The following is a 21,221-nucleotide window of genomic DNA, read 5'->3' on the forward strand; positions in this document are numbered from 1 at the left end:
TAACCCATGCCTTTCTGTAAATCTTTAGTAAAAGATCCTTTCACTATGATAGAAACCATCTTCAGAGTCTTTTAATGTTTTGTGGACACTAGGACTTCTCTTGTGCTTTCCCTTACTCATGATAGTTGACTGGACCATCTTCTTTTCTGGTTATAAATGCAAATAGTACAGGCCTGCACTTTGCTCAGATTTCCTAATCTTTTTTGAAGTCAAGTAATTGCAGTTAGTTGAGACAGTGAGACTGATTTAAATGTGCCTTTTTCTCTTAACAATTTACCTATTTCATTGAGTCAGTTCATGTACCAGTTACTACAATGCAGTTTTGAGTTGCGATGTGTGAAACAGGAATTATGATTACTGCCTATTTGTTTTTTAAGTGTTGATCAATGTTTAGACTCTCATCTCTTTTTAATAATGTAGAAGGTTTTTTTTTTTAAATTGTGCTGTCCCCTTGACCCCACCACCCCTTACCTTCACCCCACCTGTCTGACCTTTCACAAAGGCAAAAGAGAGAGAAAAAAGTGAGGGAGTGACGAGTTTTGCCAGTGATGACTGCCCACAGTACAGTGATGGAGCCATACGTAGCTGGCCCAGTTCTTCAGTGATCTGGCAAGTACATAAGTGCTTATCTGCATATCTGGTTATTGACATTGGAGGTGACTTTTCTCTCATGACACATTTGTGAGAGCTACACTTAGAGGTAGCTCCTGTTGGAAATATAAACACACACATGCACGTGCGCACGCACGTACACACACACACGTACACACACACACATATATTTCTCAAAAGGCCCAAATTTATGGCAAGGTAAAAGAGTGAGCCTACTCTTAGGCCATTGGTTGTGAGCTTTCATTTCTCCTGTTCTCATTTCACACTTTCCTTCTTTTACCCTGGATATCATCTCTCACTGCCTCCTTCTACATGTGCCCTTGTTCACTTCCCCTCCAGTCAAAGATTTCTCCTGTCTCATCCCCTCTCTACTGGTTCCTTTCCTGCTGCCCACAGGCATACCTCCATCTATCCCATTCTTGAAAAAAACTTGTTAGATCCTACCAGCCCCACCATTCATCAGTCAGCTGAAATGACATATATGCAGAGCTTAGCAAACTTTAAAATGCTATATAAATGCTGGCTCTTATGACTAGCTGTTTTCATCTTATATCTTCACCTTCTCAGCTAAACTTCTTGAAAAAAACTATCTACACCTGTTGCCTCTACTTCCTCTCCTTTCACTTTCTTCTAAGGTCTCTGAAGTCTGGCTTCAGATTGTATTATTCAACTGAAACTGCTCTCTCCAAATTGTTAATGACTTGTTAATTACAGTCCAATGACCCTTCCTCAGTCCTCCTCCTTCTCAATTCTCTTCCATCTTGATCACCTTCTCCTCCAAGATACTACACTCTCAGTTCTCCTCTTCCTCCTCCCAGTCTCCTCTACTGGATCTTCATTCATGCCATCTCACGGACCCTGCATGTCTTCCCAGGCTCTGTCCTATGCCCACTTCTCTCTCTGTTCTCTCTCTTGGAGACCCTATCAGCTCTCACAGCCTCAGCTATTTTCTTTCCCCAGAAGACCCTGTGGTCTAAATAGCCAGCCCTAGTTTCTCTATGAGCCCCAATTCCACATCTCCAATTGTGTATTGGAAATTTTTTGAACAGTATGTCTGTAGGTATTTCAGATTCACAGTGTCTAAGACAGAACTTTTGAATGTAAGCTCCTTTGCTGCCAGGGACTGTCTCACTTTTGTATTTGTATCCCCTGTTCCTGCTATGGTACCTGGTACATAGTAGGTGCTTAATACATGCTTGCTGATTGGTTAAGAAAAGTTATCTTCTAAGACACAAAAGAGTTATGACATATCAGAGGGAGGGTCCAAACTTTTGAGCTCACAATATTTGTGTGTGTCTGTCTGTGGCCACATGCAGAAATATTAGATTAGGAGGTTAAACTTTTAGACTGTTGAGCCCTTAAAATATGATCAATTCTTCTTTAAGGTGAACAGTATGAGGAAGCCCTGACCTAGTTAAGAACTAGTTTCTTTGCCTTTGTAACTTATTCTTGAAGTCTGAGTGTCTTTTTTGTGCTTACAAATTCAAAGAAATTCATTTTCATGTGGCTATTAGAACTTTTAAAATCATTGACATTTTCATTGATTTTGAATGGATTTTAATGTTTTGTGTCTAGGCAAGGTTGATGAGCACATTTGTAGGTCATATACTTCTCTACAGAGAGGCCAGTTTCTGACCTGGGCTAGAACATATACACTTCATATACCTAGTCAGCCTTGGAGTCATTGTAAAAGCAAGTACCCCAATGTGTACAGGCAGGCCTGCTATCATAGGTTCTTTGATCTGCTTTTCTAAAAGGAAAGGTAACTTTTGAAGGGTCAGCAATCTCTTTAATTAAGCACATATACATCATTCACTTAGTTCAGGGGAAAATGCTAACACCCTGAACTTCAGAGAAAATACAGAGAAATAAAGACCAACAGACAGTTGCCTTTCCACTTCCTAGATGCCTGACCATAAGCTATACACATATCACAGATCAACGGATAGATCCAACTGTCTGACCATAGATACATAGTTACCAGAGAGAGAAGCATCAACATCTGGGTTTCCAAAGCCAGGGGGGCTGCATGGTGGCTACCTAGAGTCTCCTCTGGCAAACAAATCTTCCAAAAGCTAAGCCCCTGAAGTAAAACCTCACCTCAGAGTATGTATACACTTTTCAGAGCCAGAGGACATCACAGCCCTTGAGAACCAGTGCCTCATTAGAAATTAGCTAAAGGTGTAGGCCTTTCCTAATCAAGGCAGACTTATTAATGGGTGGGAAAGCTCTTTAATCTCATTATCATCCATAGAAAATATGCCTTGGGAAGCATACCATGTTGATGGGGAGGGGAGAAACACTGAGTTCTCTTGTCCCAGCCCTTTAATTGCTTCAGCAAATGGATTGCAAAAGACTTAAATGGAGGATGTGGGGGTGTTGGTTTGTTCTTCTCTGTTTCGTCTTCGCATGGTTGAAAGCTGGATGGGACCTTAACAAACTCACACATTTACATGTTTACAACCCACACATTACAAATGAGGAAATCAAAGCCTAGGGAAGTTAAGCCACTTAGCAGAAGTCACTGAGCTGTTTAGTAGAGGAGCCAGGACTAGAATCCAGGTATCCTAATTCCTAGTCCAGTGCTCTTTGCTTTATACCATGCTGCCTCAATCTCTGGTTATTTGCAAAATGCTACCTCTTCGTAGTTATGTATGACTAGGACTTAACTAGTACATTTTTTTAAAAAGATGCACAGTAGTCTAAATATATAATGTAAAACTATGTTAAATCAAATACTGATATGAAACTTCAAAAAAGTATTTATAGTTTCTGGGTTTTTGCTTGCGTTTCCCTTGCCTATTGTATCCTCTTATTGTTATATGCTTGTCAGATCCTACTTCTCCTTCAAACCCAGCTCAGTTTCCATTTGCTAAGACCTTCCCTCAATCTCTGAGGCCTCTTTCAGCTAAAAAATTCCAGACTCGTTCCATGAAATCTTGTGGCATAATGAGAACCATAAAACTCAAAATTTAATCATCTAGGATCTCATATTGTTCTTTCATTTTTTTTCTTGTACTTTAGACTGATCTCATCTAGATTATAGTAAGTCCCTTGAGATCATGTTTTACAGAGCCAGGACTAAGCATAGGCAAAGTAAACAGCTACCAAGGACACAGCATGCAGGGGTCCATTGAGAGACACTTTTAAATATGCCTTTTTATACGTGCATACATCTGCAGAGCCAGAAGACTCTGTAGTATGTTGGTCTTTGTTTTGTATTGCATGTACTTAGCATAGGCTCAAAGCCTCCGGTAGAAACACAAGAGGTGTCATTTTAAAACCTTGCTTAGCTGAGCCAAATTCATCTTTTGCTACTTTCACTACTGTATTACCAACAGTACCTCTAGTAATGCTGAATAAATTGTAATACTCACCAGGTACTTAGTCATTCACTGATCTCAACTGACTTGGCTCATGATTTTTAAGGACTTTGGCTTTGAATTGCTGTACCTGTAGTTGTGGGCCTTGGTGCATTTGGACTGAGCTGTCCACATGGTCATACCCCTGTTGCCACATCTGTGAAATGAAACTAATGGTTGGTGATGTTAGGGTTCAGTTTGTTGACATGAAACAGCTTTTTTCTAAGAAATCAAACTTATAACCTTGACTTTCTTAGTATTATACTGTAGCTATAAGACTCAGTAGGCTGAGCTAAGGAAAATTAGTCATCATGGCATTCTCTGTGAGTTACCACTTTTAGGGAGATAAAAGTGGCATGGCTTTGTGAATGGGAAACACATGGAAGAATGTTTATCATTATGTCCATATAAGCGTTATCACTTTTACACAAGGACTGTCGCTATGTTTTAAAATGTAGGCACCATCCAGAACATATACTGTGTGAAAGGAAGCTAGAAAGTCTTCCCCTCAAAGGACTTGAAGGAGTGGATGAGGACGACCCTGCCAACTCAGTCTACAATCTGAAGCTGACCAGGTTTTCGTTCCAGGTCGATAGGTATGTAGGGAAACTTTTTTTTTTAAATTCATATTTTGTTTTGATATAGCCTGAATTTCCTGTTGTATCCTTCCCTCTTCCCCTCCTGGAGAACCAGCTCAGATAACAAAGGATATTTTAAAAGAAAAAATAGAGAGGAAGAAGAGGAAAGATAAAATCACCAGAGCCAATCAATGCATTGAAAGGACTGATAGTATATGTAATGTTGTACGGAAACTTCAAAAACAGATTTATCTGCTTTAGCCTGGAGAGCACAGGATGTGTTTTCAGATTTGTGGAGGGCTATCATGTGAAAGAGGAATTGTTTTTCGTGGCCCTAGAGGACAGTAGCCTAGAACTAATGAGCAGAAGTTACGGATCAGTCAGTAAGTATTTATTAAGCACTATGTGCCAGTCATTATTCTAGGTCCTGTGGGTACAAGTGCAAAGTATGAGAAGCATATTTTAACTCCAAGTAAGGATAAACTTCCTGATAACCAAGCTGTGTACAGCTTTCCTATCTCCGATGAGAGTTTTGGAATAAATACTTTCATGGCAGCTTGTCAGCATCTCATAGAGGGCGTTACTGCCTCAGGCCAGAGTTGAATTAAGGACCTTAAAGGTCTCTTCCAGTTGTGAGATCCCATGATTTGTTAGATTAATGGAATGCCTTTTCTCTGACGGACTATCTCAGAAGAAGGGTTTTTAACTTTAAAAGATCCATGATTTAATTGGTGTGGTCACACGCCTCTACCCACACAGGCAACTATTGATGCCTTAATAGTTTTTAAATTGCTATAACCCCCAAAGTTCATCCTTTGCTGACCAGCTTTCTAGCAATGAACCTTTCAGCTTAGCTGGCCTCGTCGCTCACATTTTATCTTTATATCTATTCCCCGGCCTGTGTTCAGATAAGGCCTTTCCAGCTTGGTGTAGGACTTGCCAGAGCTCATGCTTCACTGACATCACCCGCAGAAACACCAAGTCTCTTTCATGCCACCAGGATGCCTTTCGGTGAAAGGCAAACCCTATTCCTATGATGTTCATTTCTACATTAGAGAATGGCTACATTGGAGGAGGAATTTAGTGGAAGAAAAAGGATTTTTCTTATGGAAGTGAATGTTGAAAACTAAAACTAAATTAATTTTTAAAAAATCACAAAAATCAAATGAAAATAAGTGCACAAAATAAACATTTTACAATATGAGATAAAAAAAAGAAAAAGTATTTTTTAAAGAGTCTATGGGCTAGGGACTGGATCTGGGATTTCACTAGTATAGGAAGCTCCTGTGTGAGGAAACTCCCTCCACCAATGCAGGTTAGCACCTTCTCTGCTGTTCAGAAGCTTAGTGGGTTACCTTGGATTTTAAGCAGTTAAACAACTCATCCACAGTCACATAGCTAGTATGTAAGCAGCAGGACTGGAACACAGGCCCTCCTGACTCTAAGGCTGGCTATCTGTCCACTGTACTGTGCTATCTCTTTTTAAAGAAAGGAAAATTGATTATTTGGCTCAATGATTCTTACTGTAATGGAAAAGAGTTTCTTCCTTTCTTTTTCCAGATCCTGGAAAACTCAGTTGTCAGAATTATACAACTCAACAAAGAAGCCCAGGTTAGAAGTTGTGAATTGTGTGCCTTGGTTTCAGGGTCTTCTTCATTTTGACCCCTCTGAATCTAGTAGCCACCTTGCTCAGGAACAGATTGGGACCTTCATTCCACAAGACCTAACGCATGCCCAGTACAGCCACCCGTGGAAGGATCATGTTAGGTCAGATAATTTAAGGAAGTTGTGGAAGGTAATGCCCATTGCAGAACCAGAGGGGACAGCAAAGCTCAAATGTGTGTCCGTGACAGGATTCACTGTGCTTTTTACATGGTTAGTAGAAAGTACAGGCTGGACGGTTATTCTGTGGGACTTGGAGACACAGAATGTGCATCGTGTTTTCCTTGGCAAAAAATGCATTCCTGTGGACTGCAGCGGAAACCAGCAGTTGTGCCTTGTTCTGACAGGTAAGATCAGATTGTCAAGTTGCTGAAGTCTTTGGATTCCTTGCACTGCTATGGATGGGTTTAGGCTTCAGTCATTCAGTCATTAAACATTTATTAAACACCTACTGTGTTCCAGGCACTGTGCTCAGTGCTGGGGATGCAAAGAAAGGTGAAAGGCTTTGTATTTAGGAGCTCGCAGTCTGCTAAGGTAGACAACATGTAATAACTCTTCACAAACTATATAAGGATAAATTGAAAATAGTCAACAAAGGGAAGGAACTAGAATTAAAGGGTAATTGGGAAATCCATCCTGTAGAAAGTGGGATTTTAACTAGGAGTTGGAAGAAGTTAAGGGGCAGAGGTGAGGAGGCAGAGCATTCTAGGATCCAGGGGGGACAGCCAGAGAAAATCCCCACAGTTGTGATAGGAAGCCACTGGTGTCTGCTGAATGGAGGTGTGGGTGGTGGTGGTGGTGATGGTGGTGACTGTCTGACTTTTAGATCACTTTGACAACTGTGTTGAGAATAAACTGGAGTAGGCATCTAACTTGTGTCCAGCACAGCCTCCATCCTTCCAGGGCTTCCCTCTCCAAACTATCCTCCATACGGGTGCCAAATTAATATTTCTAATAATAATAAATTTTCATTGGCCTCTAGAATAAGAAGCAGAATCCATACCCTGGCATTTGAAACCTTTCAAAATCTGACTTCAGTCTACCTTTCCAGTCTTCAGTCATATTACTTGTATACCCTTTAGATTCCATCCAAATTGACCTACATTTAACTGCACCTTAGCATTCTGTCCCCTATCTTTGTATCTTTGCGCAGTTCTGTTATGCTGTCCTATCTCACCTCAGTCTTTTAGAATCCTCACCTTCGTTCAAGATTCAGTTCAGGTTCCACCTTCCTGATTCTCCCAGCCTTTTGTTTTCTCTCTCAGATTGTCATCTTTTTAATATTCTCTCTTCCTCACCCCTGCCTCCTGTAGAAGGTAAGCTTTTTGAGGGTGAGGAATGTTCCACTGTCTTGCACATAGTAGACACTTAAATGATGAGTTGAATTGGAAAGATGGAAAAGATGAGATGATGCCAGATCATGGAGAACCTTAAATTCTGAGCAGAAGAATTTAAGCTTTATTCAGTTGACAGTAGGAAGCCATTGAAGGCTTTTTGTCAGACAAGCACATTACCAGATGAGAAAGAGACATCCAGCAGCCGTGTGACATAGTGTCAGGAAAATCTGTCAGGTGGCTCCTGTGCTAATTCAGGTGGTTCTGAGGTGATGACTGTGGGAACGGAGAGGCAGGAATAACTGCAGGATGAGTAATGGGACCCCAGTCCAGGAGGGAATTAATCAGCTCAACTTGGCAATTTCTGCCCTAGGGCTGAACTGCCTTGAATGGTAAGTGAGTGAAAAATCCCCTAGCCCTCTGTATCGAATTGGCCAGGCAGGATCATGCTTCATTTCTCATCCAGCAGTTCACCTGGGCTATCTTGCCAGCCATCTGCCCTGCCATCTTGCCTGGCACTGGCATGGTGTTATTTGCAAAGATGAACATTTGGAAAATCTTTCTTTTATTTGGACCTTATGCAGAATATCTTCCAGGACGTTTGGGAATACTTTTGGCTAACATTTATCTTCCTGTTTAACATGTTAATTCTCAGTGGATTGTTGAACATGTGATCTCAGTACCTGCTATCAGTGGAATCTTGTGTATCTTTGATGTGTGAAGTATGCCTTTTTGGAGTAAGGTGTTTAAGGCTGCATAGTATTCTACCAGGTTAAATCTTTTTAAAAATCAATGAACACTAGATGTAATGGGACCTCAAAAAAATGTGATCCACTATGGAAAATTGCCTCTAGTAACCTGCCAGCCCTCTTCTCATATTTACTGGAGAATGTCTTAAACCATTCTTATAAAGATTTTATATACTTCGGTGCCTCATTGTGATATGGAGGTAACTGGAGGTTCTCAAAGTTTCTGCCAGTGGATTTAACTCTGACAGATTCTACTGCATTGGAAAGGCTTCAGGTCTGGCCCTCCTAAGATAGTGAGAATGTCTTTTGAGACCTAGCCTCACTAACTGCAAAGGGCACATAGTGTTTGCCACCTGGCGATGAAATTTGACTGGCAAGTCATGAAACAAACAGAAAAGAAGACATCATTCTGCTCTGTAGTGACAGTGGCAGAGTGACAGAAAAGGGAGAGAAGGTACAAGGAATCGAACAGTTTTTAGGCCCTCGGGAAACTTCAGTTTGGATGTTGGTACCAGCGGCCAGGGAGTAGCTGAAGGAGTTGAGTCATAACAAGCTTGATCTTGTTACAAGGGAAACCAGAAGAAAGAAGTTGCGTCTGAGTAGAAGGACGACTCACCAGGTACTCCTTGGAGAAACAAAGAAAGGACTTGGTGGAGTGGTTTTATCGTGTACCCAGAAACAACAGGAAACATTTCATGGGACATTTGGCCTTCATGTCTTGTAGTAGTAATGACAAATATTTGCAGAATGATCACCATGAACATAATCCAGCTAATGCACCAACATCTCTTGCTGATGATAAAGTGGTAGAGAAATTATATGAAGAATTTGATAAGAATTACAACAAATCAAGATGTATTCTAATACTTGGTGACTTCAGTACAAAGGTAGGAAAAGTTGAAGATGGAGAAAACTGTACGGGAAATTTCAGGAAAAAGAAATGAGAGAAGGCCAAAACTTGTAGATTAAATAGACACCTCACACCTCTATATCATGAACACTTTGTCTAAAAAAATAATGTGTAGGTACGTTGGACAGGGTGAGCATCAGATATCACCATAAAGGAAATGGATTTTATTTTAATAGATGGGGAAGGACTTACTGCTGATATGGAATTTATCCTAACCAAGTCAGCTGTTTGTGTATATAGTCAGAATTTGTTTAAGAAAAAAGAATGAATAATAAGAAGAAAGGTAAGATCTACATTAAAATGATTAAACCCTGAAATATTTAAATAGTACTTTAACGTAATGAGAAAGACAAAAGAAATTTTATCACTACATCTAATAACAATTTCATCCAGAACTATAACCAGCGTTTATTAATTGCCACAGCAAAGAGACCGATAGAACCCAGAAAATTCCTTAGCAAACATTTGACTTATGCCAGAAATAGATGACTTCCAGTGGCATCTCCAGATTTGTATATAAATTTGCCTTTAAAATCTTAAGGAGTAGCAGTTTCTCATAAAGCAGAGAAAAACAGTAAAGGGAAAAGCCTGTTTAAAGAAAGCATGGCAAGATAGCCAATGAAGCAGAATTATCCCAAGGGTGTTCAAGAGTAAAAACAGAGAGGTTTATTAACGAAAGGAAAAAGAAGGGAAAACTGCAAATGCTTTTTTAACAAACTAGTTTCCCCGTCCAGGAGAGTGGAACCACCGCACTTGGACCTTGACGTCACAATTCCTGAGATGTTTACAGAAAAAGTCAGAATGGCCCTAAGAGAAGAGAGTTTATGGGAAAAGGAGTTGAATTGGACCAGGATAGAGAAGATGAACAATTGTGAAAGCATTGAGGGACCAAATACAAGTTATCAGAAAGAAGGGAGGATACCAAAGATGCCGTAAAAACACCCTAAAAACTTTAGACCTTGTTAAAACTGAATAAAAGCAAATGAAAGACTTCAGTAACCAGCCTTGATGTCTGCTTTTCCATCTCTACAAAAGTCTTTATGAGAATCAAAAGGATCATATCTTTACCATCTTAGAATGTGAGATTGCATTATGCTTATTGTTTGTTGTTAAGGAGCCAGTAGCATAAAACGCCACCTTAGCAAAATCCTTTTAAGTAGAGCATCTTCTATCCATACATCAAGATCACTCAGGATTCTTTGGAAGATGTAATAGCAGAAATCATCCTGTTCAGGAGCCCTCCGATAATAAAAAAAAGCAAAAAATGAAGCAGGGAATATGCTTTATTATTTAGTAAAGGCATTCACTTCTATGATGGAGGAGAGTTAGTGCAGAGTCCAGGTTGAAGAACTTGACTCCTCCAAATGGTCCTGTTTGTGGATGAGATTGTTCATCTCATCAAGCCCCAGGACATTGAAAGAGCCCTGTAATCACTCAGGAATGTGACTTGTCTGCCCGCACAGGAAAGGACAAATGGACCAAGGAGTATCTTTTTTGCTAAGATTTCAACATATATCTGAATGGACACATCCTGTAAAATTTACCTAATAATATGTATATCTGGAACAAACAGTATTTATGTGGACAGCTGGGTCCAGAGTTGAAAAGAAGGAAAGCAGGCTGGATTGTTTTCTGGAAATTGCAAAGCTCTTTTACAAATCCTGAGCTTCCTGTGAAAGCAAAAGCAGCCTCTATTTTCAGTAGTTATATTTTACAGATGTTGCTACAGGGCAGCTAGGTGTGGTTCCCCACTGCCTCTGAAAAATTAAATATGACAAGAACAGTGAAAAGGTGCATGGTGGGTGTAAGCAGTCTGCAGCACAAAATTAACTAGGACCTTGGGAGAACAGGCATAAAGGACATGAGCAAGTTGTAAAGCAGAAAGCAAAGATAGCTTGTCATAAGACAAGAGTAAGGGATGATGGATGACAACCAGAATTCCCCACAGGCAACGCTCTTGCTGTTGGGAGAAAAGAAAGGCCTCCAGAACGTTGGACGGATACCTTGTGGCAAACTTGGGAGAACATGGGCAGGAATGCCCCAGAATGGGCAGGCATGAATGGATCATGATAATGGCATTGAAGGGAATTCTTGGTCACAGTGCCATCTAAGCATAAAAATGATGATTGCTAGCATTTATATGGTGCTTTAGGTCTGCAGAGCACTTTACAGATATGATCTCGCAATGACAAAGCAGGTACAATATATTCTCTGTTGGGCCCGAGGGCTGGGGCACATAAGGAGCCAGAAGACATCCAGTTAAGTGGATGAATGATTCGCAAGCTCTCCCTAGAGAGGTATATTAAAGGAGTTGACACTGTTGGCTTCATTGATGTACTCTCAGAAGTAATACGCAACATCCTTTTATGGCACACATCATCTCAATTTGTAATGCTCACAATGAATATAAACAAACGGTAGACTACTGTGGTGATAATGTGTTTGGGTTAAGATACATTACATAGGAGAAGGAAGTGCAGAAACCGTATAAAAACTTGATATTTTCCAAAGTAAGTCATTGTGTACCTTGATATTCAGTTACTTGCACACAAAGATGAGAATAGAATAAAATGATGAAAAACATGGTTTGGGTTTAAGTAATGAAAAAGGCCAAAAGCTAGTCAGCTTCCCAGAAGCCTTGTCATTTTGCGTTGTAGATGCTCTGAATGCCCCAGACCTTTGTGAGAACCAAAGGACACAAAACACAAAACTGATTCTACTCTAACTAAAAAAGTAGTTACAAGTTTTATTGTCATTTTGAAACCATCTATTCAGTCTCTGCGTAGGCAGTTCATCAGCTGGTAAAGCATGTTCATCAGTGTTCACATGGTGCTCAATGTGCTGTCACTAGTGTCAGGTTGTTTGCATGTGCTGGTCAAGTGGATGAGCTTCATTTTTATGTAGTGACTAGAATCTAAGATCAGAAACCTGGTAACAGTGTTAGCACTTGCTATCAAATCAGGTCATATCCAGTCAACAAGCATTTTAGTGCCTACTATGTACCATGCACTGTCTAAATGCCAGGGAAACAGAGACAGGCAAAAATCATCCTCTGCCCTCGGGCACTTCGCAGTCTAACGGGGGAGACAATATGCAAACAACTATGTACAAACAAGGGATGCGTTCGAGATAATCAAAGCCCAAATCAGTCCTTGATTGAATGTTGTGTTACGAGTAGTGTTTTGCCTACAGTAGGTGTAATTATCTCCCACTTGAGTTTACTTATGAACTGGGGTGACTAGAGTATAATTATTGCTACATATTACTAATAGTAAAATTATGACAAGTTGATTGTAAATCAACTTTGTAAATAAGTTAAAATTTTTATTAACTCATCAATATTTTTCCCCTTTAACATTCCCTAGTTGGTGTAGGGAATGAAACGATTATTTATTTGGCTAGGACAAATGGCTGTTAATAAAAATGTTTTAAAATGCTCTTTACCTGAGACATTTGTAATTGTCTTATCTGAATTTGGAAATAATAAAATGATTGTATTTTTGGTGTTTTCAGAAAGAAGTTCTGATAACCTAGTGATAAATGTTTGATTTTCTTATTAAATAGATGATTTCTGCTCAATTAAAAGCTAAGACACAAAATCTGAGAAAATTAATAGTAATGAAGACGGGAGTGAATCCCTGGTTGGACTTTGTGATTTTTTCATTTTTATTTTAGTCTGTATCTATCTTTATGCAGTAGCCACTAAAGTTGACATTAGGGCTATGAAACGTAGCCCACATCTAGGTCTGTAGAAAGAGGCTGTTAATAGTGCTTTTTAGTTCTCCTGTCCTTGGTATGTGGTATTTTGTGATAAGACAAGTTGGATATGCTCCATTGAATGACCAAAACTTCGGTTGGATACCAAGGCAGCCAGTTTTCAGATAATGTCCAGAGTACAAATATGCCCCCAAAGGTCATAGGTTGTACTGTCACGTTCTCCCTCTCATGTACCTATATTTGGAAGCTATGAATTCCAGTGGATTAGAATTATACAATAGAATAAACGTTTGTTAAATGCCTGCTATTATAGAGCATTGTATATGTGATCATGCCAATAAGTCTTTAAATGTTTCTCTTCCAGCAGACTTAGAAATTCAATATTTGTATAAATGTTTTGATATCTGAAATCATTCAGTCTGGAAGATAAAGTAGAAATATGAAATGTAATACAGTTTAATAAGATACGTTTGTGATGACAAACTCATCTCTTGGTCAGGTTCTTTTTATGGTATGATTTCAGAATAATTTTCTTCCCAAAATGTTGGAAATCAGTTTGATGGGGTGACGTAAGTTCTTTAGTGCATAACAAACACTGCGTCTTATACGTAGCAGTTTCAGTGCTGATTATTGAAATATCTAGTCATTAGAAAACTTGCTTAAATCCCAAGAAACCTATTAATGCAAATGTATCTGTGTTTTATTTTTCATAGAAAATGGACTCTCTCTGATTTTGTTTGGTTTGACTCAAGAAGAGTTCTTGAATAGACTAATGATCCATGGAAGTGCCAGCACTGTTGATACTCTCTGTCATCTCAATGCTTGGGGGAGGTGCTCGATCCCTATACATGCATTAGAGGTAACCTTGGCGTCAGACCTGGGTAGGACTTGCTTGATTGGGCTCTATCCAACATTCACATGAATATATGAGGAATTCTTCAAACATCAGCAGCTAAAAGGACTATATTTTAAACCTATATCCACTTAACTCTTTTGTATTACAACTACTTTTACAGAGCTGAAAATCTTGCATTAAAAGTTATGCAAAATGAATTGGATGATAAAAAGCAAAGGAAGTGGAAACAGGGAAGGACAGGGTACATTCACTGTTCCCTTCAACTTACCTTTTTATTCCAGCCAGCTAGGGAATATATTTGTGTTCACCTACTAGTATCAACTAAAAAGTGATAGTTTTTTCCTTGTTGATAAATATGGCTATTGTAAGTTGTTTACAAGGATAGAGACTAGATAGAAACTGGAGAACTCCCAGGTGAGGAAACTCCCTCCATCAACTTAGATGTCTGCAAATTATAGTCTTAGAGAGTTTAGTAAAGCAATGAGAGGTTAAGTGACTTGCCCAGAGTCATACAGCCAGTTCATGTCCAATGCAGGGCTTGAAGCTTCCTGGCTTCTTAACTCTGTCCTCTGTGCCACCTTACCTCTCAAATAGTTTGCCATTTCAATTTTTTTGTTCCAGACTTGTGATTTCATTGGTGTGAAAATTTCCTCCCCCAGTGCATAGGGGCAACTCTTCTATAACTTAAAGTCTTGGAGAATTGTTTTGGGCACTGAAAGATTCAGTATATCCCCTATACTGTGTGCCCTCTTTTCCATATTAGTATACTGTATAGAATTTTTCCTTACCAATGAAGAATTTACTTGGCCATTCGGCAGTCTGGTTTCAGCTTTATAAGAATACCTTAAAGCTAATAGTTTTGATGTTTCAATCCTGGTTTATTTAAAAATAGTATTATAGTTATTTGCTTATGTGTTACAATATTCATACAAGATTATAACCTACTTGGATTTGTAGACCTTTGAGAGTGGACTTTAACATTTCTACCACCACTAATTTTTCAGAATCTCTAAGTTGCTTTATGTGTACTTAGATGCATTGAATTTTAGTGCAAAAAGAAATCCTAGAAATAATCTAGTCCAGCTCCACATTTTTTCAGACATAGAAATGGGCCTATCGAGGTTTAATGACTTACAGAGGACTTTTCGGTACATGAGGTGTCAAAACTTTTAGAGTGGAAACTGTCCTTTCTCTTGATTCAGGGATCCCTTCGTTGGATCATTATTAGGTCTGCAAAAATTATTGGGTTTTTTGTTGTTGTTCAGGCTGGGTTAGAGAACCGACAACTGGATACTGTAGACTTCTTTTTGAAGAGCAAGGAGAATCTTTTCAGTCCCTCTTCCACCTCCTCTGTACCTGACCAGCCTGCTAGGCTTCCATCTCACTTGTATTTGAAAAGTGAGTAGAATCATCCTCATTTTCACCTTTGACGTTTACCATTTATTCTTTTTCGTAATTCTAAAGTGCTTTGTCCCAACATCCTGGGACATTCAGCACTTTGGGTTATTGTGTAAAGGACCTGAGGGAAGATGCCCAGGTGTCAGTATTTGAAGTAAGATTTTTATTTTCTTTGTTCTTTATATATTCTAACTGTGAGGTTAGGATATATAGTCTTTCAAAGTGGCCACGTGAGCAAAGTCAAGTAAAAGAATTCCTTGAGAGTTCCTGCAGCATGTGTATGTATGTGCCTGCTCAACTATGATTTGGGACTTAATGTGAATTTTGGGCCTCATTGTTCTGCTTGCTTGCTATACGGCTTAGACTGTCCTCCCTCATGCTTTGGTTTCCTTTTCTGACAAGGGGAGAGAATCATACATGCCTATTTTGTAAAACTTTCTAGTGACCATAGTGACCGGTGGAGAAGGGGTTCAAGCTTTTTGAATAAAAGTACCTACAAATTCAAGATGGCAATAGTTGTGTTCGAGTTTAGATATTCTTGCCAGAGGGTGGTAATACATAAGCTTAACTCCTTCTTTGGGTTAGATAGCGTCAAGTCCCTGACTCTCTGGGGTGTTGGTGGGGTGCATGTCCTGTTTGGGAACAATTGGGCCCCAGCTAGAAGTTGTCTGTCTTCTGCCTTCCCTTTTCTTCTGTTCCCTGATTACTTATGACAGCATAAGTAATGCTGTGTAGAAGTAAAACATACTGTGCCCAGTAGCAATTTCTAGAGCACGTGAGCATAAAAATTAATATTAAATTATGTCATATGCCACTGACCTACATCCTTTGTCCTAAACTGTTAATCCGGGTTCTTCTAGGTGTGAAGGAACTGATGCCAGCTTTAGATCTGCTTTGTTCAGCTATACGAGAGAATGATTCTGAAACTCAGAGCAAACATTTTTCAGAACAACTGCTGAAGCTCACGTTGTCTTTCCTCAACAAGCAAATCAGGGAGATTTTTGCCCATACCGAAGGTAAATGTTAAAAGTATTGTCCCATTTGTATCAGTTCTGTGTTAGGCTAAGGGATTCAGACTTCAGAAATCTTGTGGGCATGACAGTGAGGAAGAGCATGAGCCAAAAGGCCTTGGGTCATAATTGGACAAACGTTTATGTGTCGTAGGTAGATTACCATTCAGGTGAATGAAAAAGATCTGGTATTGAGATTAACCGCAGGGCGGGCATAGAACCAGTGTTTACATAAAGGAAAAGTTATCAAAGTACAGAACTGGTCAGAGAGGGCAGAAAGAGGAGTTTTGGTATTTCGGTCTCTCCATATTTTGCATAACTAGTGAGTCAGAATTTATTTATTGGTCTGCCTTTGCTGTTATTAAATTAGTTTATTGATGATCTCCATAGAATTAGATGAACACCTGCAGAATGGTGTGGATATTTTGACCAACTACATTACTGAACTTCGAACCTTCATGATAAAATTCCCTCGGAAACCAGCTGATGCTGTACACGCATATGTTGTTGAAGATGTCCCTGCAATAAATGAGAGTGAAATGTGGAGAAAGCTTAGCCCTGAGGTAAATATGTATACTTTCAGCCTTCACTTTTTTCCCCTAGTTCACAGTTCATATTATTTTAGAGAAATGATGGAAAAGCAGGAGTTAAAAGTCTGCAGACCCATTGTGCTGGAGCTTGGCCAGCAAACTCCCTGTATCGTTGTACAGGCTATCCCGGAACTAAGACTAGGACTTCAAGACTTATGGTTGTAAGAACTCTTCTAGGAACTACAAAATTAATACTGCATGCTAAGTATGGTTTAGCAGCTTGTCGGCGGTCCTTTTTGAATTAAAACATAACATACTTCAATACCAGCAAGGGTATTATCCCACCCTCCCCAGTGACCCATAGTTCCCTTTGGTTGTTTGGAATTGTGGTCATAGACTGGACTTTAAGGCAACTATCTGAACCCTACTTCAGGTGATAATCACTTCACTTTTTAAAAATTTTATTAGTTTATTTATTTTTAGTTTTCAACACTCACTTCCATAAATTTTAAATTTTCTCCTCCTCTCCCTCCTCTCCCTTTCCAAGACAGCATGCAATCTGATATGGGCTCTACACACGCATTGCTATTAAACACATTTTCATGTTACTCATGTTGCATAGGAGAATTACAACAAATGGGAGAAGTCATGAGAAACAAAACAAAACAGAAAATAGCTTCTCTCTGCAGAGTCCATCGCTCTTTGTCTGGATGTGATGGGATTTTCCATCATGAGTCCTTTGGAATTGTTTTAGATCCTTGCAGTGCTGAGAAGGGCCGGGTCTGTCAGTCACTCACCACACGCTGTGCTTGTTACTGTGTACAGCGTCCTCCTGGCTCTGCTCATTTCCCTCAGCATCAATTCATATAGGTCTTTCCAGGTTTTTCTGAAGTCTGCCTGCTCATCATTTCTGATAACACAATAGTATTCCATTACATTCATATACCACAGCTTGTTCATCCATTCCCCAGGTGATGGGCATCCCCTCAGTTTCTATCTTGGCCACAACAAAAAGAGCAGCTATAAATGTTTTTTTACATGTGGGTCCTTTTCCCATTTTTATTATATCTTTGGGATAGAGCCCTAGAAGTGATATTGCTGGGTCAAAGGGTATGTATGCATAGTTCTATGGCCCTTTGGGCATAGTTCCAAAGTGCTTTCCAGAATGGTTAGATCAGCTCACAGCTCCACCAACCATGAATTAGTGTTCCAGCTTTCCCACATCTTCTCCAACATTTATCGTTTTTTTTTGTCATGTTAGCCAGTCTGATAGGTGTGATGTAATCACTTCACTTTTTTCCTCTCCTCACATCCCCTGCCTTTGTTTTCTAAATGTAGTTAGGATAGCCAAACACATTGTTGTCAATTTAAGTTGGAGGTGAGGGTGACCTGAGAAGGGGGTAGAGGTTATGGGGATAGGAAACAGTTTTTTGACACTCTCTATGTGGGACCACTAGGAAGACTGATTTCAGAGTAGCTCAGCTAAGCTGCTGAGTATCCAAAAGAGGTACAGAGTTTAAGGGCAGCTCTGACAACAGAAGTGATGGTCCAGAGATCATATTGAATGAATGAGGGATGTGGAGCGTCATTCTGGGCTTTATACAGGTACACCCCTTTTTGATTTCCTGGATCCACATCAAACCATTTAGATTTATGAGTGGCACAGTTAACTATTCTGACCAAAAGGGGTGACTAAAAAAAAAAACCCAAACGTTTTCTTTTTCTTTCAGCAAGTTATCTCCCAGGCCATTTTGAACAACAAAGTGCCAGAGGCTCAGGCCTTTTTCAGGATTACCAACCATGCTGCTCAAAACCTTGGAGAACTGATTCGAGTGGGATTAGATCTAGTCTTTGACAGGCTGTTAAAGAGCAACATCAGAGAAGCTTCTGACCTCTTAAAGAACATGGTGAGTGTGGGCTAATGTCCAATTGTGAAGTCAGTGAGTGTAGGGGGCACTGGACTCACTTGCAGCCATTCCTTAGATGGACAGGTTGGTGTTAATCTTAGTCCCCCTGGAGTCTTCCGTAGTCAGGCCTCATCTTGAGTACTGTGCTGGTATCCTTTGCTCCACACCCTAGGAAGGGCCTTGACCAATGAGAACAGTTCCAGAACAGGATGATTAAGGTCAGAAGAGGTCTGAAAAAATGCATAGTGAGGTTCAGGTGAAGGAACTGAGTGTGTTTAACCTGGAGAAGAGTACTGAGAGGGGAGGACGTTAAGTCAAGTTCTGGCTGGTGTGTGGAAGAGGGATTACACTTCTTCTGTCTGGCCCGAGAGGCCAGAGACAGAAGCAGAGAATAAAAGTTGTGGAGTCCAGCAGTGGAATGATCTTGTCTCAGAGGGGAGGAGGTAGCACGTTATTGAAAGTCAAAGTGGAAACTACTTAGTGTAATACAAAGGGATGCCCATTCAGGTATAGTGTGGACTGGATAACCTTTGAGGTCCTTCCTGCCCCTGAAATTTCTGTGATTCTGTGCATTTCTCCTACTTTTATAGCAAATTTATTTGGAAGTCACAAGTCAAAATAATTTGTACAAAGTATTCTCAGGACTGCTGTTATGGAAAAAACACATTTTTCTAAAGTGAATTTTCCTGACTAAACAAGCTCAACTGATGGTGTTACCATCTTCTGCCCATTTTGTGGGAGTGAGGAGTTTAGAATTCTAGTCTTGATTCTATCACTAATTAGTTAATAATTTAGGCAAGCCATTGGTTTCTTCATTTACAAAGTAAGTGAAGGGGTTGGATTAGGTGGCCTCTGAGGAGGATGTTTGCTGGCCAATAAGGAACAGCTGACTTTCCAGGAAGAAAAAGCAGTTTAAAAAAAAGTAGTGGAATCGGCATTATCACCATTTTTTCCGTCACTTTCTTAAATCTAGATGTTGGACACAAAAACAAATCAAACCCTGATTGATGGAGTTTGCCTAAATAACTGAGCTGTAACTGCACCGAAAATTTAATGACCATTCGATGGAAGAGGGGGAGAAACAATTTACAGCTGAAAATAAAGCTGAATTTAAAAATAAGAAAAGTTCATTTAACATTTGTCTGTTGCTCGACACTGTGGATGCCGGCGCTGTCACTTCTGCTTTTAGCCTGGCGCTTTGACCATCTGAAGCATCTCTGGAGTGTACAAACTTTCAATCTCAATCTCTCCCTCTCTCTCTCCCTCTCTCTCCCTCTCTCTCCCTCTCTCTCCCTCTCTCCCCCTCTCTCCCCCTCTCTCCCTCTCTCTCTCTCTCTCTCTCTCTCCCTCTCTCCCTCTCTCCCTCTCTCCCTCTCTCCCTCTTCCTCTCCCTCTCCCTCTCTCCCTCTCTCTCTCTCTCTCTTTCTCTCTTCCCCTCCTCCCTCTCTCTCTCCCTCTTACCTCCCACTCTCTTCTTTCTCCCTTCCTCTCTCTCCTAAATCACATTTTCCAAAACTTTTCACCCTTTTCCTGTTTACCTTACTTTACATTGAAGTCAGTCATTGGCAGTGTATAGTAATAAAGTTTGAAGGGTCTAATGAATTCTTTGTAGAATTTCTCTACCCTCTCATCTGCGATAGATGTTGGAGCATAAGCTTCAGTTTTAGAATAAATAATATTAACCAGCATTTATTTTCTCTCTTTCCCCTTTCCCAATAAAAAAAGAAAAACAAAACCTGTATAACAAATAAGTATGGTCAAGCAAAACACTTTCCCTTTTGTCTGTGTTTACAAATTTAATGCCACGTTCTGCATCCTGAATCAGTTATTCTGTCAGAAAGCAATTGTTTTAACTTTTGCAAATACTTGAGCACAGAATCCTTGTTCCACAGCCACGTGGTCAGCTTGTGGCCTCAGCTGTGTGATAAAAACCAGCTCTGCTCATTCCTTTATTTGCCTCTTCAAGAAGAATGTCTTCCTTCCATTTAGCTGCAGCGTCTTCTGTCTTTGGGACTCGTTTGTAGTAAGGATGTCCAGATTGCTACAATTTCGTTTCTTCAGCAGACCTCATATTTAAAATATCACCAGTTGATATTTATAGGTGATCTAAAAATCTGTCTGAAACAACTGGGGAATGGGAAAGTTTGCAGAGGAGGCAGCACCTGAGCTAAAACTTGTAGGAAGCCAGTGATTTTAAAAGGTGAAGCTAAGGAGGGAGTACAACTTAGGTAGGCATGGATAGGGGAGATGGAGTGTTTGTAGAACATAAAGGGTATGAAGGGGGATGATATGAAACAGGGCTAGGACAGTCAGAGTTGCATTGTGGAGGGCTGAGATTGTATTTTTTTCCAGAGGTAATTTTTGAAAAGGGGAGAGACATAGCTTAACTTATAACTTAGGTGTAGTATTTTGGCAACTGTGTATTGCAGATTGGGGAGGGGGAGAGAATTTAAGAGATATCAGTTAGGAGACTGTTACAATAGTTCAGGGAAGACATGATGAGACCTTGGATTAAGGTATTTGTGGTATTAGTAGAGAAAAGGGATGGATGCAAGAGGTATTGTTGAAATGAACTGATAAGATTGGCAAGTGATTA

General features: G+C 39.9%; 1 protein-coding gene across 3 annotated transcripts in view; it reads left to right on the forward strand.

Annotated features, from left to right (window-relative positions):
• The window catches only part of SPG11 (SPG11 vesicle trafficking associated, spatacsin), a 72,988-nt gene that overhangs the window by 5,072 nt on the left and 46,695 nt on the right, over nt 1–21,221 (forward strand). For all 3 annotated transcript variants that reach the window (XR_011970798.1, XM_072625549.1, XM_072625550.1), the window contains exons 5-11: nt 4,433–4,570; nt 6,113–6,561; nt 13,638–13,783; nt 15,046–15,178; nt 16,039–16,194; nt 16,579–16,751; nt 18,449–18,625. Coding sequence is in view for 2 of the 3 variants with exons in the window: in XM_072625549.1 (XP_072481650.1) it covers nt 4,433–4,570; nt 6,113–6,561; nt 13,638–13,783; nt 15,046–15,178; nt 16,039–16,194; nt 16,579–16,751; nt 18,449–18,625 (1,372 nt within the window). In the remaining variant the exon portion in view is untranslated. The remainder of the gene's footprint in view (nt 1–4,432; nt 4,571–6,112; nt 6,562–13,637; nt 13,784–15,045; nt 15,179–16,038; nt 16,195–16,578; nt 16,752–18,448; nt 18,626–21,221) is intronic.

The sequence above is a fragment of the Notamacropus eugenii genome, chromosome 7 (genome assembly GCF_028372415.1).
Source record: "Notamacropus eugenii isolate mMacEug1 chromosome 7, mMacEug1.pri_v2, whole genome shotgun sequence".
Lineage (NCBI taxonomy): Eukaryota > Metazoa > Chordata > Mammalia > Diprotodontia > Macropodidae > Notamacropus > Notamacropus eugenii.